The following is a 13,552-nucleotide window of genomic DNA, read 5'->3' as shown; positions in this document are numbered from 1 at the left end:
CTCTTGTGTTCAAAATTATATACATATTTGGTATGTGACTGAGGATCGAGAGCTTTTAAATACGGACGTCCACATTGATAATGGTGGCGCTTGCAGAGCGCTTGAATGAATAAATTAACTAAACGTTCGCTCAGCTCTGCTCGCTCGTCGCCATGGACGCGCACCGTTATGAATGCCCAGTGTTTCCCCTAGGATTTTTTTTCAGGGGGGGGGGTGGGGGATTGGGGGAACTGCTAGTGTTGCGGAGCAGGTGTATTACGAATACGTGGTGTAAATTTTTTAGCAATCAAAAAGCATGTCTAATTAATTGAAATAGTGTATTATGAATCATTAAACGTATACAACATTTAAAAAAATATATGAAAAAAAATGTCACACTAATTCTGTGTTGTGTTTTTTCTGGTAATAAAATGAAGACATAAAACACAAATTTTATCATTTATCATCAATTTTAATCATATGAAATTAAATAAACTTTTTGTCAAATAACGTGCTGCACAATGAGCTTTACTGTTAAAATTAAAACATGGATTATTCCTTAAATTCAGTTTTGATGATAATTTATTTGGATTAGTGTTAGTATTATTACATTGGGACATATCTAAATTCTACTGTACACCGGTAATATATTTCTGTCAAGTTAAACCGAACTTTTATTTTGACGGGTTGCCGTGAAGACATTTTGAGTTTGTTTGTTTATGTCATAATGATAGTTTTTCTCAAATGAAGCGGTTAAATGATCACGAAATGACTTTCGGAGTGGATCTAGAGCCTAAATACTAGTATCTATTAATAGGTACTAGTATCTAAAAGGTAATTTTCTCTCTCTCTCTCTCTCTCTCTCTCTCTCTCTCTCTCTCTCTCTCTCTCTCTCTCTCTCTCTCTCTCTCTCTCTCTGAGCCAATATGGCAAGCCGTTTTAACATTTAATCATTTTAACCTACTAGTCTCTATTTTCATGCTACTAGTACTTATTTTTTAGATACTAGTATCTATTCCATTAAGTACTAGTACTTATACATTAGCGACCAGTGCTTATTCTGTTTAGAATATTCAAAGTGCTTATTCAATTTTTAAGCTTATTTATATTTTCAGAGCAGAAAATCCGATTTTTCTGCTTATTCAATATTGCATCTAAAATGTAAGTGACTTGACGTGTGTGTGTGTGTGTGTGTGTGTGAGAGAGAGAGAGATTGTGTCTGTTACAGTGACAAGAGTTTAACCCTTTAAGGCCTTGTCTTTTTGGATATATATCTTTTTTTTTTTATAAAAAAAAAAGTGCATACACGCCATATATTTTAAATGTATTGTTTGCTTTAAATTAAATTAAGATTGTATGTTTGGTAATTGAACCTAAATAAATTTAAAACTAATGTGCTATATTTCAGATAAATATATTTGTTTTCCTTCATTTTAATCAACACTAACTTTATTCTCATCTGAATTATAAATAACTTATTTCTGTATAAAATAAAAAATCCCGAATAATCCAGACCAACCAGAGCGCACTATTTCTACAACATCATCAGTGTTGAAGCAGAACTACCAGAGCCGTTCGGCAGATAGCGAGCAGATATTTTATGTCACGTCGTGCACAATAACCCTAAAGGCACCAGGGTGGCGGTGCCACCGGCTTTATATATATATATATATATATATATATATATATATATATAAATATAGCTGCGAGCAGCGATGAAGGGCCAAAGCCGGCGGCACCGCCACCCCGGTGCCTTTAGGTAACTAAAGGCACCGGGGTTGCGGTGCCACCGGCTTGGGCCCGTAATCGCTGCTCGCAGCTATATTAAAATATTTGATTCATTCAGTTCATTTATGTTAATTTATTAATTCAGTTAATTTATTCATTCAGGTCATTTACTCATTCAGTTCATTTATTCATTCAGTTCATTTATTTATTCAGTTCATTTCACTTTCTGCTGAAGATACACATTCATATATGAATGAAAGTAGTAGAGGTCAACCTTTGTTTTCATCTCTTTTATCATTTCATCGTCCCTCCAGACTAGGGTTGCCAACTTCCGAAAAGTAAAATGCGGGACATTACTATATTTTGGCGATTTCGGTTTTGTTGACGCGGGGGCGGGCGGGGCAGGCGGGGTCTCTCGCTCTCTCTCCACGCTACACGGTTTGGCGCTGACGCACATACAGTAGGCTATGTTCTGCCTCGCATGCGCAGCTCTAGATTGCAGGAGATTTGAACTAATTTACGTGTCGTGTTGCTGTTGTATCAGTCAGTTCAGCGTAGCACTCGATAATCGGGACAAATAAATTAGGCCCAAAAATCGGGACATCCCGGCTAATTCGGGACAGTTGGCAACCCTACTCCAGACTCTTTCGACTGTGAAGTCTCCCTCAGTGTCTGTTATAAAATCGCACCAACTCAATCCAGTTACTGCCAATTGACCTTGAACCTACCAGTGGTATTTGTGATTCTGCTTTAATTTTGTCTGACTATTCACCATTTTTACATGTCCAGCCTCAGAAATGCAAGAGAAATCTGGGCATTTCACTTCAGCAAGCCAAAAACACGGAATGGCACTAGGGTCATATACCCTTGCATCGGGGCTAGCCCCGAGGTGAGGAGCATCGGGATGGATAACAAATCCACAGCGTGAGACATTTACATGGAAATGTTTAGAATATTGTTCCAGCACCTGTGGATCGCGTTCAAGGCCCCTTTTCATGGCAGGAGTTTGGCGTACTCCCTTAAGTATCCGCACTGCCAAGGTATGACCAGAAGATGGCCCTTTCACATGGCTAACCTCATAGAACCTACTAGCTGTCACTCTAGTGTTGCGTAAAGCTTGCCATAATGGGCACTCAGACTGCTCACGTGTCTGCTCCTCTCTCTCAGCTGCCATCTGTTGTGTCATATTTAAGCTGTCCAAATGGAGAAACTGTTGGGAGTTTGGGTTAAAGTTTGGAAAAGTAATGGGAAATGTTGACCCCTCTAAAGGCAGTTTAGGGAATGTTGGTGCATCTGGGTGTTTGAAATAATATCTGCGTTTGACCACAAGAGGACACTGGTAGGACAGGGGTGAACCTCGCGGCACAGGTCCGAACCTGGAGTCGACCATGGACAGATGAGACTAGCCATGCAGCACTGAGGATATTAGTGGTTGCGACCTGAGGTTTTTCAGTCCTGTCCCAAGAGACAAGACTTGCGGGTCAGGGAGGGATCCTGAAACATAAAATTAAAAACAGTAAGTGTTAAATTATCCACATATCTCTTGCAGCTTGTTTTCGTTTTCAATTCTGATGTCAAGAGTCTTTCTGAAGAATTGCTCACTGCGGTGTTATATTTGATACATAATCTGTGTATAAAAGTGGCAAGATACAATTACAGGTAAAACTCGAAAAAATTGAGTATCGTGCAACAGTTCATGTATTTCAGTAATTCAACTTAAAAAGTGAAACTAATATATTTAGTATATATATAACTATATACATATGCATGATCATACTTTTCATTTCTGTCCTTTTTTTTTATTGATTTCATGTAATCGGCCTATTCTAATAGATTTTGAATTTGGGGTTTTTATAAGCTGTGAGCCTTAATCATCCTAATTATAACTTTTGCACGATATTCTAATTTTTCGAGTTTCACCTGTGTGTATTATACTGCAGCCAACAGTATGATATTAGTTAAAGTATGATATTAGTTACAGTAGTAACATTACCTGTGTATGCTTGATAGAGTGTTGATTTGCATACACTCCTGGCGGATGGCTTTGGTCTCCTAACAACCAAGTCCTGAACCGGCTCTGCATGGATCCCCTGGGAATGATATTAACAAGTAGTTATGATTTTAATATTTTCTTGCTTGTAATGGTGTGAACACACTGCTCGCGGTAGCCAAGGGTATATGACCCTAGTGCCATTCCGTGTTTTGGGCTTGCTGAAGTTAAATGCCCAGATATCTCTTGCATTTCTGAGGCTGGACATGTAAAAATGGTGAATGGTCAGCCTTTCAATTCACTCCCAATGTAGCCAGATGTACAGCTGCACAGCCCCACGCGCTGCACCGCATTGAATAGACTTCTATTTTTCAGCCACCGCGTGCACCACGCTTTGCTCCGCGAACTGTGTCCCTGTTTGGGGCACATTGCTCATGGAGCGAAGGGTAGCACACGGGGCAGCTCACGCCGCGGCTGAAATAGGCTGGAAGTCTATTCAATGCGGTGCAGCTCCCCGCAGCTACGTTACCTTTGTCCTTGGTCGATGCCATGTTTGCAGAGAGCTTGTGCAGGCCACAGGTGGTGGTACAGCTCTCATCTGCAGAACGAGATAGAAGAGCAAACCAGGTTGAGAATGTGCTTGTTAACAACCAAAGGTAGACTTCTAGAGCCAGCGCTACTCCAATCAATCTTCTTATGTAAACATCATCCCAGACCACAGCCCTCACCTGCAACATGCTGTAATGGGCACTCTGAAACAACAAGGCCACCAGATGGTTGCACAGAACCTTGCCTGCTGTGCAACTGCACGAGGTTTCTTCAAGTTCGGCTGAATCAGCTTGGAAAACAATCTACATTAAAGACACAACACTTATAATTTTAGTTGATAAAGTTAAACTAAAATGAAAATCTTGTTGCAAATGATATAGAAATGTAAGGAACAGCATTACAATTAACTAAAAATCTTAGGAAATCTGCAACCGCAGTAGAGTAGTTAACCCCTTACACCATTAACATGTTGAATTCAACAAACAGGATACCAAAGAATTTAAATGCAAAGTTACATTATCATGATCAGGGGCGTCGGACTGGGGGTAAAACCAGTACTGATTACCAGGGCCCCAAGGGGAGAGAGGGCCCTTGAAAAGTCTGGAACATATTTTATTTTACCTTGATATTTTCATTTCCTAATTAAATTTCATAACGAATGTCAGATGAAATGTAAAGTTAGTGTATTAACTAAATAACTTGGTTGATTGATTGATTGACGGTCTTATGGTCCCACCCCTTGCTAATGCGCCAAATGGTTTAGTCCATCTGCACGCATTTTGTAAATGTGAGTTGAGCGGCATCTCGTTGAGCGCTGAAGAAATGTCTTTCTCAAAGAAAGCTAAGTCAGGCCACCAAAAAAGAAAGGAAAGACAGGAGAAGGAAAGAAAACAAAATGAGGGGAAACAATTGGTTACTGACTTCTTTTCAAAGAAAGGTGAGCACAAACCAGAACACGAAATTTATAGTGCTAAACTGCTTGAATATCTCCGCGATCGTTAGTGCTAAAAATGAACTGAGACAACCCAATGAAAGAGCAGAATTTTTTTAATTTGTCTAGTTTCACTGTAGCTACAGAGCTACCAAGCTACCTATGAGTGACACTGATTAGCCTATTATTGCTAATTTTAGATATTATAGCCTATTGATTTAAAATTAAACATGTTTCAAATTAGGCTATTATAATGAAGTTTTGTATGCAAACAGCATTATTAGTGTACAGTTTATTTATTTAGCCTTTACCTCAGATTACATGTAGGCTATAACCAAATTATCATCTGAAAATGTATGTTCTGGCAGAAAAACACTTTCAGATGATAATTTGGTTATATGTAATCTGAGGTAAAGGCTAAATAAATAAACTGTACACTAATAATGTTGTTTGCATACAAAACTTCATTATAATAGCCTAATTTGAAACATGTTTAATTTTAAATTAATTGGCTATAATATCTAAAACCTAGGCTAAAACCTAGGCTAATAATCAGTGTCACTCATAGGTAGCTTGGTAGCTCATCTGTAGCCACAGTGAAACTCGAAAAATTAGAATACCATGCAAAAGTTCATTTATTTCAGTAATTCAACTTAAAAGGTGAAACTTATATATTTTATTACATGTAAAGTGAGATATTTCAAGCCTTTGTTTGATAATTTTGAATTACTGAAATAAATGAATTTTTGCACAATATTCAATTTTTTTTAGTTTCCCCTGTACATATAATGTCAACATTATTTTTATGTCAGATTTAGTAGAAGCAGATCTTAACATTGTGAAACACATGGCCCTCAGTTTCAGAAACTGTCACATCAGAGAGTGGAGTAGCAACAGACCCTTCATCCTCCTCTTCGGATTTGAGACCAGGTGAGCTATTATAGTTCAAAATTAAAGCAAACCATTTTGTTTAGCCATTTTGACTGAAAGCTGTTAAGTCAAGTGACACTAACATCGTAGTGTGTTTTATTATATTAGTTAATAATTAGGATAAGAGGTTAATATCTAATGTATTCTTCGTGTAGAGAAAGATGATAGAGAAGATGTGATTGAGGATGATGGTGGAAGTGAAGAGAGCAGGGAGCGTGAGTGTTGTTCTGAGCACAGTGTGGAAATGAGAGATAAGGAACTGGAAAGTAGGGAGAGCAATTCAGACCAGTTTTTGCCAGAGGATCCAGGATTATGGCCAGATAAATTGACGAATGATCAGAGGGGCGGGACGGGGGCCCATAAGGACTGCCTATGCATAGGGCCCGGGATCTTGTGCTACGCCCCTGATCATGATATTTGCATACCGCGCGTATGAGTCACAAAGCTATAGCAATTTATTGCACATGGCTGTTGACTGACTTGATGTAAACAGGCAACAGTGGAAGGGGTTAAAATTCTTGCCATTATGCCTTAATTCCTAAAAAAAAACTTCAAATAATGTGGCTGTTCTCGCTTCTTCATCGACCTGAAACACCTAGACCTGACAGCCACCACCCTGTCAATGATGTTGGACACTGGTGGACAAAACTATAATTAATGCATATACTGTGGATTGTTCATTCTAGCAAAAGGGACACTCGTATGCTTACGTTAGCTAGCTGACACTGACAGAGGCTAACTATCAGAATACAAATTAAATGGTTGAATTGACTCACCCTCATTTATAGGTGAATAATCTTACTTTAGTTGGGTTTAACGTAGGTTAAACAGCTTATAACCATAAGAACATCTGAGCTGACGCCAAACTGACGTTAGCATGAGCTAACCTATCTAGCTAATAGCCACTCACCTTCGTAGTTGTAGATGAAGTTCTCGAAAAAGAAACTGTATCCCTTGTCCACTTTGGAGCGGGCTGTGATTGAGTGTTGTTCCGTTAGTCGATGTACATCAGAAAATGTAATTTTGGGTAAATTTACCAGGGATGCCGTATAAATAAACTTAGTGTAGTCCGTCATCAGTTCGCCAGAGTGATGGGTGATTCACCGGAAGTGGCAGTGCGCAAAGATCACTGAATGCAGAAGTACTACGTATCAGCGTGATAATCCCCTATTATATGAATAGGGTGGTCACTACTATTGCAGTTGTTCCCGGTCTCCATGTATCCCCTGTAAGCACCAAAAACGATCTCCTTTTTCCAAAGCGCTAGGGCGGTTGCGTTGGTTATTGTCACGTGACCTATGGTGCGCTTGCAGCATTCTGAAAAGTTAAGATGTTTTTATCTCGATGCGGCGTGGACGCACTTGGAAAAAACGAGCACGTCGCACCACGACCGCGTCACTTCCATTATGAGCGAGCACCTACATTTGAAATAACGAACTTGAGCGCGCAAAAGACGTGATATGTGAGCAGGCCCTAATGTTAGTATTGTTTTGTCACGAACGCGCTCTATCGCCCCAGTAACAAATGAGCGGAGCTAGAGGTAAACTCGGGACTGTAGCCTTCACCTTGCTAATGAATTGGAATTTTTTTTTTTTTGAGAAACAGTGACCTTTTCCAGTACGGGTAGGCTACGGTCTGTGGGTTCATTGTGCAAAAACAATTTGCCTTGTGCTATTACTTTCCCCTTATTCTAGCCTATTGTAATGCAATTATCTAACATTACTGTATATGCTGTTGAATACATTTGGTTCAGCTGTATTAAATTGCATTTATATATATAGATATATATATCGATTCCTCTAATAGTAATTCTGTATTCGTGTTCTGTGATATTTATTAATCAGGATGCATTTTTGGTTGGAATTCTATGAAATTTCACTACCTGGTCTCCCCTATTTATTGTCGCAGCTCTTTACAATACAGCGAACACCCATGATTGTAAACTATGCTTTTACTATCTAGTAATTGCTGACTCTATTACTCCAACTCTGAACGAACTCTCTGCTCCTCACCACGGTGCGTCTCAGGTGCTGCGGTAATCACTCCGCCCAAGAAGCAGTGCTTCGCCTTCTGAGAATATAGTTCCCAGTATTTATACGGTTAAAAGATGACTGTGTCTCATATGACCTTGTTATTTGTACACTCTGTGACTATACAAATCACAACATGTAAATAGGAAAATGTTTGCGTTATTTTGTCACTTATTGGGATTAGTATGCTAGCTGGAGCCATTTACTTCCAGTCTTTGTGCTAAGCTAGGCTAGCGGTGGGTGCGTCAGACAGAGTTACGGCACGGAGATGAAAAGGGTATGTATGGACTTATCTCACTCCGGTGAATAAGCTAAAGTCCCAAAAAGTCGGCGTGTTCCTTTAAAGCAACCTTTTGGCCATGTTATTTAAACGTTGTCAGAAGGTTGGGTACATTGTGCCAATGTTCTGTGTTTGCTGGGATACCCCTTCAGTAATAAAGGAAAAATTATGTATAAACAATATTTACAGAAAGAGGGCAAAACGAAAGCCACAATAAAAAGACGAAATGAGAAATTCAACGCATGGAACATGAGGGACAAAGTCAAAGTGAGGCTTGATATTGAGCCCAAGTGTAAATTCAGCAATTGTTGGAATTGTTTCTAAATGACTATTTGAGCAAAACATTTACACCTGAATAATCTCGAGTGATTGTATTTGTAAGTGTGATGATCATCTGCTAAATGAGCAACAACGACCACAATTCACTCCTTCAGTCAGTGAAGCTCCCACAGCCGTTCATGAGAGTTTAAATGCTGGGGAATATTCCCATCTTCCCACAGGAGAAGAAGCAGCAAGCAAGAGGAATTACTCCAGGAGAAACTACGGACATACTATTGTAAAGATGGAGATTAAGGAAGAACCCTGCAGAATAAAAGATGAAGATACAGAGGAACAAATAGGTTGGTGTTTTCCTTCATTCTCTTCAATGACTGATGAGGAACATTAAGATGAAAACTGACATATGACAATAACATCTAAAACTAGATCCTAGTAGACTAGTAGAAAATTGAGATTTTGAACAATGTTTGGTTTTGTTTCTCAAGTTTCCTTTTATTAAATTATGGGAATTCAATTTGTTTATTTTAGACCTGATGGAAGTGAATGAAGACAAACAGCATCAGTTTCAAAACCATCATTATTTCAAAAATGAACATGGAAATGCAGTTGTTTCAAAAACTGAAGAGAATTTCACACAGAAACAAGCTGGAAAATCTGGAGTCAAAGGATCTTTAACCTGTTCTGAGTGTGGAAAGAGTTTCATTCGCAAAGGACACCTAAATTATCACATGAGAATTCACACTGGAGAAAAACCGTTCACATGCTCTCAGTGTGGAAAGAGTTTCAGTCGCAAAAACACTCTCAATGTTCATTTATATTGTCACTCTGGAGTGAGATCATTCAGCTGTGATCAGTGTGATAAAACATTTGTTTTTAAATCAAGCTTAAGAGAACACCTTAAAGTTCATTCTTCTGTGAAGCCTCACGTTTGTTCTGTATGTGGAAAGAGTTTTTCACAACTTGTATATTTAAAAGTACATGAGCGTATTCATACTGGTGTGAGACCTTATATGTGCTTTGACTGTGGAAAGACCTTTATTATATCCAACAACTTAAAATCACACCAGAGAGTTCATACTGGAGAGAAACCGTACAAGTGTTCTTCATGTGGGAAGAGTTTCAGTCATTTATCTAATCTACAGAAACATAAGAAAAAGCATTGCCCGAAGGTCTCTAAGTGATCAAAGTTCAGATCCATAACTTGTAAATAAGCAAAAGATGGAATAACCTTTTAATACAGCAATTTATTGTAAAATAAGTACTGAAGTTTTTTTGACAAGGGGAACCGGTTTAAATGGTTGTGAACTGCATGGTAAGTGTTGCATGTGTTGTTCTTCCGACACCTGTATTGATCCTCTGTTGTGTTTCACATGTGCAGTAAACACTGAGTGTTACTGTATACAAGATGAACTGAACAGTAAAGCAACAATGTGAAAATACTCGTGTCAGTGTCATCGCTCAAGCAGTTATTACTACTATATTCATCCCATACTGGGACTGCTTTCACTGCCTTAACAATAACAAGGTTGAGGCAATGTGCATTGCAGTGGACGTAAAAAGCACGTTTAGCCTCCGCTTTGATCCTTTGATGCAACCCCACTGCATTTCTACCAGAAAGACTCTGGAGAATAATACTCTAACAATTAACCATTTATTAACAGCCTGGCAAACAATATTATGATATAAATCATTGCTTCGGTTGCTTGAGCGCCTCTACTGGCAGAAACCAAATTAAACTCTTTAACCCATATATAAAACAAACACGATAATCTATTGTAATCTTTTGTTATTGATATATAAACATTTTTGATTTGGAATAATTAAGTATTGATTTAGAAATTACATCTTATAGGGGACACAGCTGTTCACTTTCACCATAATAGATCATTTTGAGATTCAAACTTCAAATATCTGTTTGTTTATATTTACCCTCTGGACTCTGTGTTATTGATGTTGTTTATTTTAATATGAATCTTGACTTCATTTTCAAGTTAGATGTTACAAGTATTATTAATAAAAATGTGTGAGATATAAAAAGACTTGAAGATTTAAAAGTAACAAATAAAATGTTTTAAAGCAACACCAAGGAACTTTTCCTCTGCGGTCGCCCTACAGGTTGGAAGCGGAATTGTCCATTACCGTTGTCGTAAATAATTTAGCCTACCGCAGCCTACTGTCGCACGCTCGCTGTTTATCCAGCACCGGCTTTGGAATCAACAAGGGCCACAGACAATTTGAGGAAGTGGTGGGGGAAGTGACGTATGCCGTAAAGCAGTCGAATTTTGTAGTTCTTTTCGTGCTCCGGTTACTACCCAAAACCCGAAGTTACATAGTGCGAGTAAAAGCGATACAGACCACGTCAGGCTATGGCAGACGTGTCATTTAACCTATTGTAAGTCGATGTACCATCACAAGGGTCTTGGAAATATCTTATGAAGGTTCGAAAACTACATAGTGTTACTTTAACAGTTTATTTATTTATTTATTTATTTTTCAGCTTCACCAAAATAAAAAATGAAGCAAAGTCTTCAGGGTTGGGCTAGGCCAAAACAAACGATAAAGGTCGGTAACCAGAATCAGTCCAGGAAACATCCACAAATCCAGAGGAGCAAAGAAACGAATTACACTAAATATCAGACAAATCAAATGAAAAACTAAACAGTGCGAGTGAGGCTACATTAGTCACATTGGAAAATTAAGTTGTAGGTTGTGTTTGAATAATTATGTATCTTATTTAGCTGAGGTAAATTAAACGTAATAGGCTACTCACGTATCCTTGCTCGATGAAGAATGAGTACACATGTCGTCCAGTGGTTGTCAAGACAAGATAGGCACAACCTTAAGCAATGGCCCTGAACGGTGGTTTAATGTCAACATTGTGACAACGCTGCAACAGCCTTCACCACACAACGTAGTTAAAGCAACCTTTTGGCCATGTTGTTTAAACGTTGTTAGAAGGTTGGGTATATACGCTGTGCCAACGTTCTGTGTTTGCTGGGATACCCCTTCGGTAAAAAAGGAAAAATGATGTAAACAATATTTACAGAAAGAGGGCAAAACGAAAGACACAATAAAAAGACGAAATGAAAAATACAACGCATGGAACATGAGGGACAAAGTCAAAATGAGGCTTGATATTGAGCCCAAAGTGTAAATTCAGCAATCATGGAATTGTTTCTAATCGACTATTTGAGCAGAACATTTGCACCTGAATAATCTTGAGTGATAGTAAGTGTGATGATCATCTGCTAAATGAGCAACAACGACCACAATTCACTCCTTCAGTGAAGCTCCCACAGCCGTTCATGAGAGTTTAAATGCTGGGGAATATTCCCATCTTCCTACAGGAGAAGAAGAAGCAAGCAGAAGGAATTACTCCAGGAGAAACTACGGACATACTATTGTAAAGATGGAGATTAAGGAAGAACCCTGCAGAATAAAAGATGAAGATACAGAGGAACAAATAGGTTGGTGTTTTTCTTCATTCTCTTTAATCACTGATGAGGAACATTAAGATGAAAACTGACATATAAAAATAACTTCTAAAACTAGATCCTAGTAGAAAATTGAGATTTGAACAATGTTTATTTGTGTTTCTCAAGTATCCTTTTATTAAATTATGGGAATTCAATTTGTTTATTTTAGACCTGATGGAAGTGAATGAAGACAAACACGTTCAAAAACCTCATTATTTCACAAATGAAGATGGAAATGCAGTCGTTTCAAAGACTGAAGAGAATTTCACACGGAAACAAGCTGGAAAATCTGGAGTCGAAGGATCTTTCACCTGTTCTGAGTGTGGAAAGAGTTTCACATATAAATCAAAGCTGGACAAACACATGATGATTCACACTGGAGAAAGGCCTTATACATGCACTCAGTGTGGAAAGAGTTTCAGGTATAAAGGACACCTAAATGATCACATGAGAATTCACACTGGAGAAAAACCGTTCACTTGCTCTCAGTGTGGAAAGAGTTTCAGTCAAAAAAGTAATCTCAATGACCATTTGCACTCTCACTCTGGAGTGAGATCATTCAGCTGTGATCAGTGTGATAAAACATTTGTTTCTGAATCAAGCTTAAGAAAACACCTTAAAGTTCATTCTACTGTGAAGCCTCACTTTTGTTCTGTATGTGGAAAGAGTTTTTCACAACTTGGATCTTTAAAAGAGCATGAGCGTATTCATACTGGTGTGAGACCTTATGTGTGCTCTGACTGTGGAAAGACCTTCTCTACATCCAGCAACTTAAAATCACACCAGAGAGTTCACAATAGAGAGAAACCGTACAAGTGTTCACACTGTGGAAAGAGTTTCACTCTGTCAGGAAACCTGAAAGCTCATGAGAGCATTCATACTGGAGAGAAACCGCACCAGTGCTCTTCATGTGGGAGAAGTTTCACCATATTGTCTAATCTACAGCGACATAAGAAAAAGCATTGTCCGAATGTGTCTAAGTGATCAATGTTCAGATCCATGACTTGTAAATGATTTGATATTCAGATTAAGCAAAAAATGGAATTACCTTAAATAAAGTAATTTAATCTAAAATTAGTAGGAGAAAGGTTAATGTTTTTTTTATCGCATTGTAAGTGTTGCATGTGTTGTTCTTCCGACACCCGTATTGATCCTCTGTTGTGTTGCACATGCGCAGTAAACACTGAGTGTCTTATTTTAACGATCTGAAACGCAAGTATCAAGCATGAAGCGCAAGTAACTTTGTGGGCGGGTCGTGGGCGCTGTTGCTATTTTACCGGCGGGATAAATGACTCTTGCGCCCGATGCAAGTTTAAAAGGGGTTGATCTGAAATAGCTTCTGGTCTGAAATGTGTGGTTTGGGCGTAACGTGAAATAAAC

At 38.5% G+C, this 13,552-nt stretch overlaps 1 protein-coding gene across 1 annotated transcript; it reads left to right on the top strand.

Annotated features, from left to right (window-relative positions):
* Positions 1–12,049: 12,049 nt before the first annotated feature.
* On the top strand, positions 12,050–13,242 carry LOC130073083 (oocyte zinc finger protein XlCOF15-like). The gene is made up of 2 exons (XM_056238514.1): positions 12,050–12,159; positions 12,392–13,242. Exons 1-2 carry the CDS (start codon positions 12,106–12,108, stop codon positions 13,154–13,156), a joined length of 819 nt encoding a protein of 272 aa, XP_056094489.1. The 5' UTR covers positions 12,050–12,105; the 3' UTR covers positions 13,157–13,242.
* The last annotated feature ends 310 nt before the right edge of the window (positions 13,243–13,552 follow it).

The sequence above is a fragment of the Rhinichthys klamathensis genome, unplaced genomic scaffold, assembly GCF_029890125.1.
Source record: "Rhinichthys klamathensis goyatoka isolate OS25496 unplaced genomic scaffold, OSU_Roscu_1.1 h1tg000523l_1, whole genome shotgun sequence".
Taxonomy (NCBI): Eukaryota; Metazoa; Chordata; class Actinopteri; order Cypriniformes; family Leuciscidae; genus Rhinichthys; species Rhinichthys klamathensis.
Note: the sequence above shows the minus strand (reverse complement) of the source record. Positions and strands in the feature narration are given on the sequence as shown.

Excerpts from the sequence above, each read along its gene's own strand:
- LOC130073083 (XM_056238514.1), top strand. The coding sequence starts at position 12,106 with ATGGAGATTAAGGAAGAACCCTGCAGAATAAAAGATGAAGATACAGAG. Across the intron at positions 12,160-12,391 it reads ATGAAGATACAGAGGAACAA|ACAAATGAAGATGGAAATGC; the intron begins ATAGGTTGGTGT and ends CCTCATTATTTC.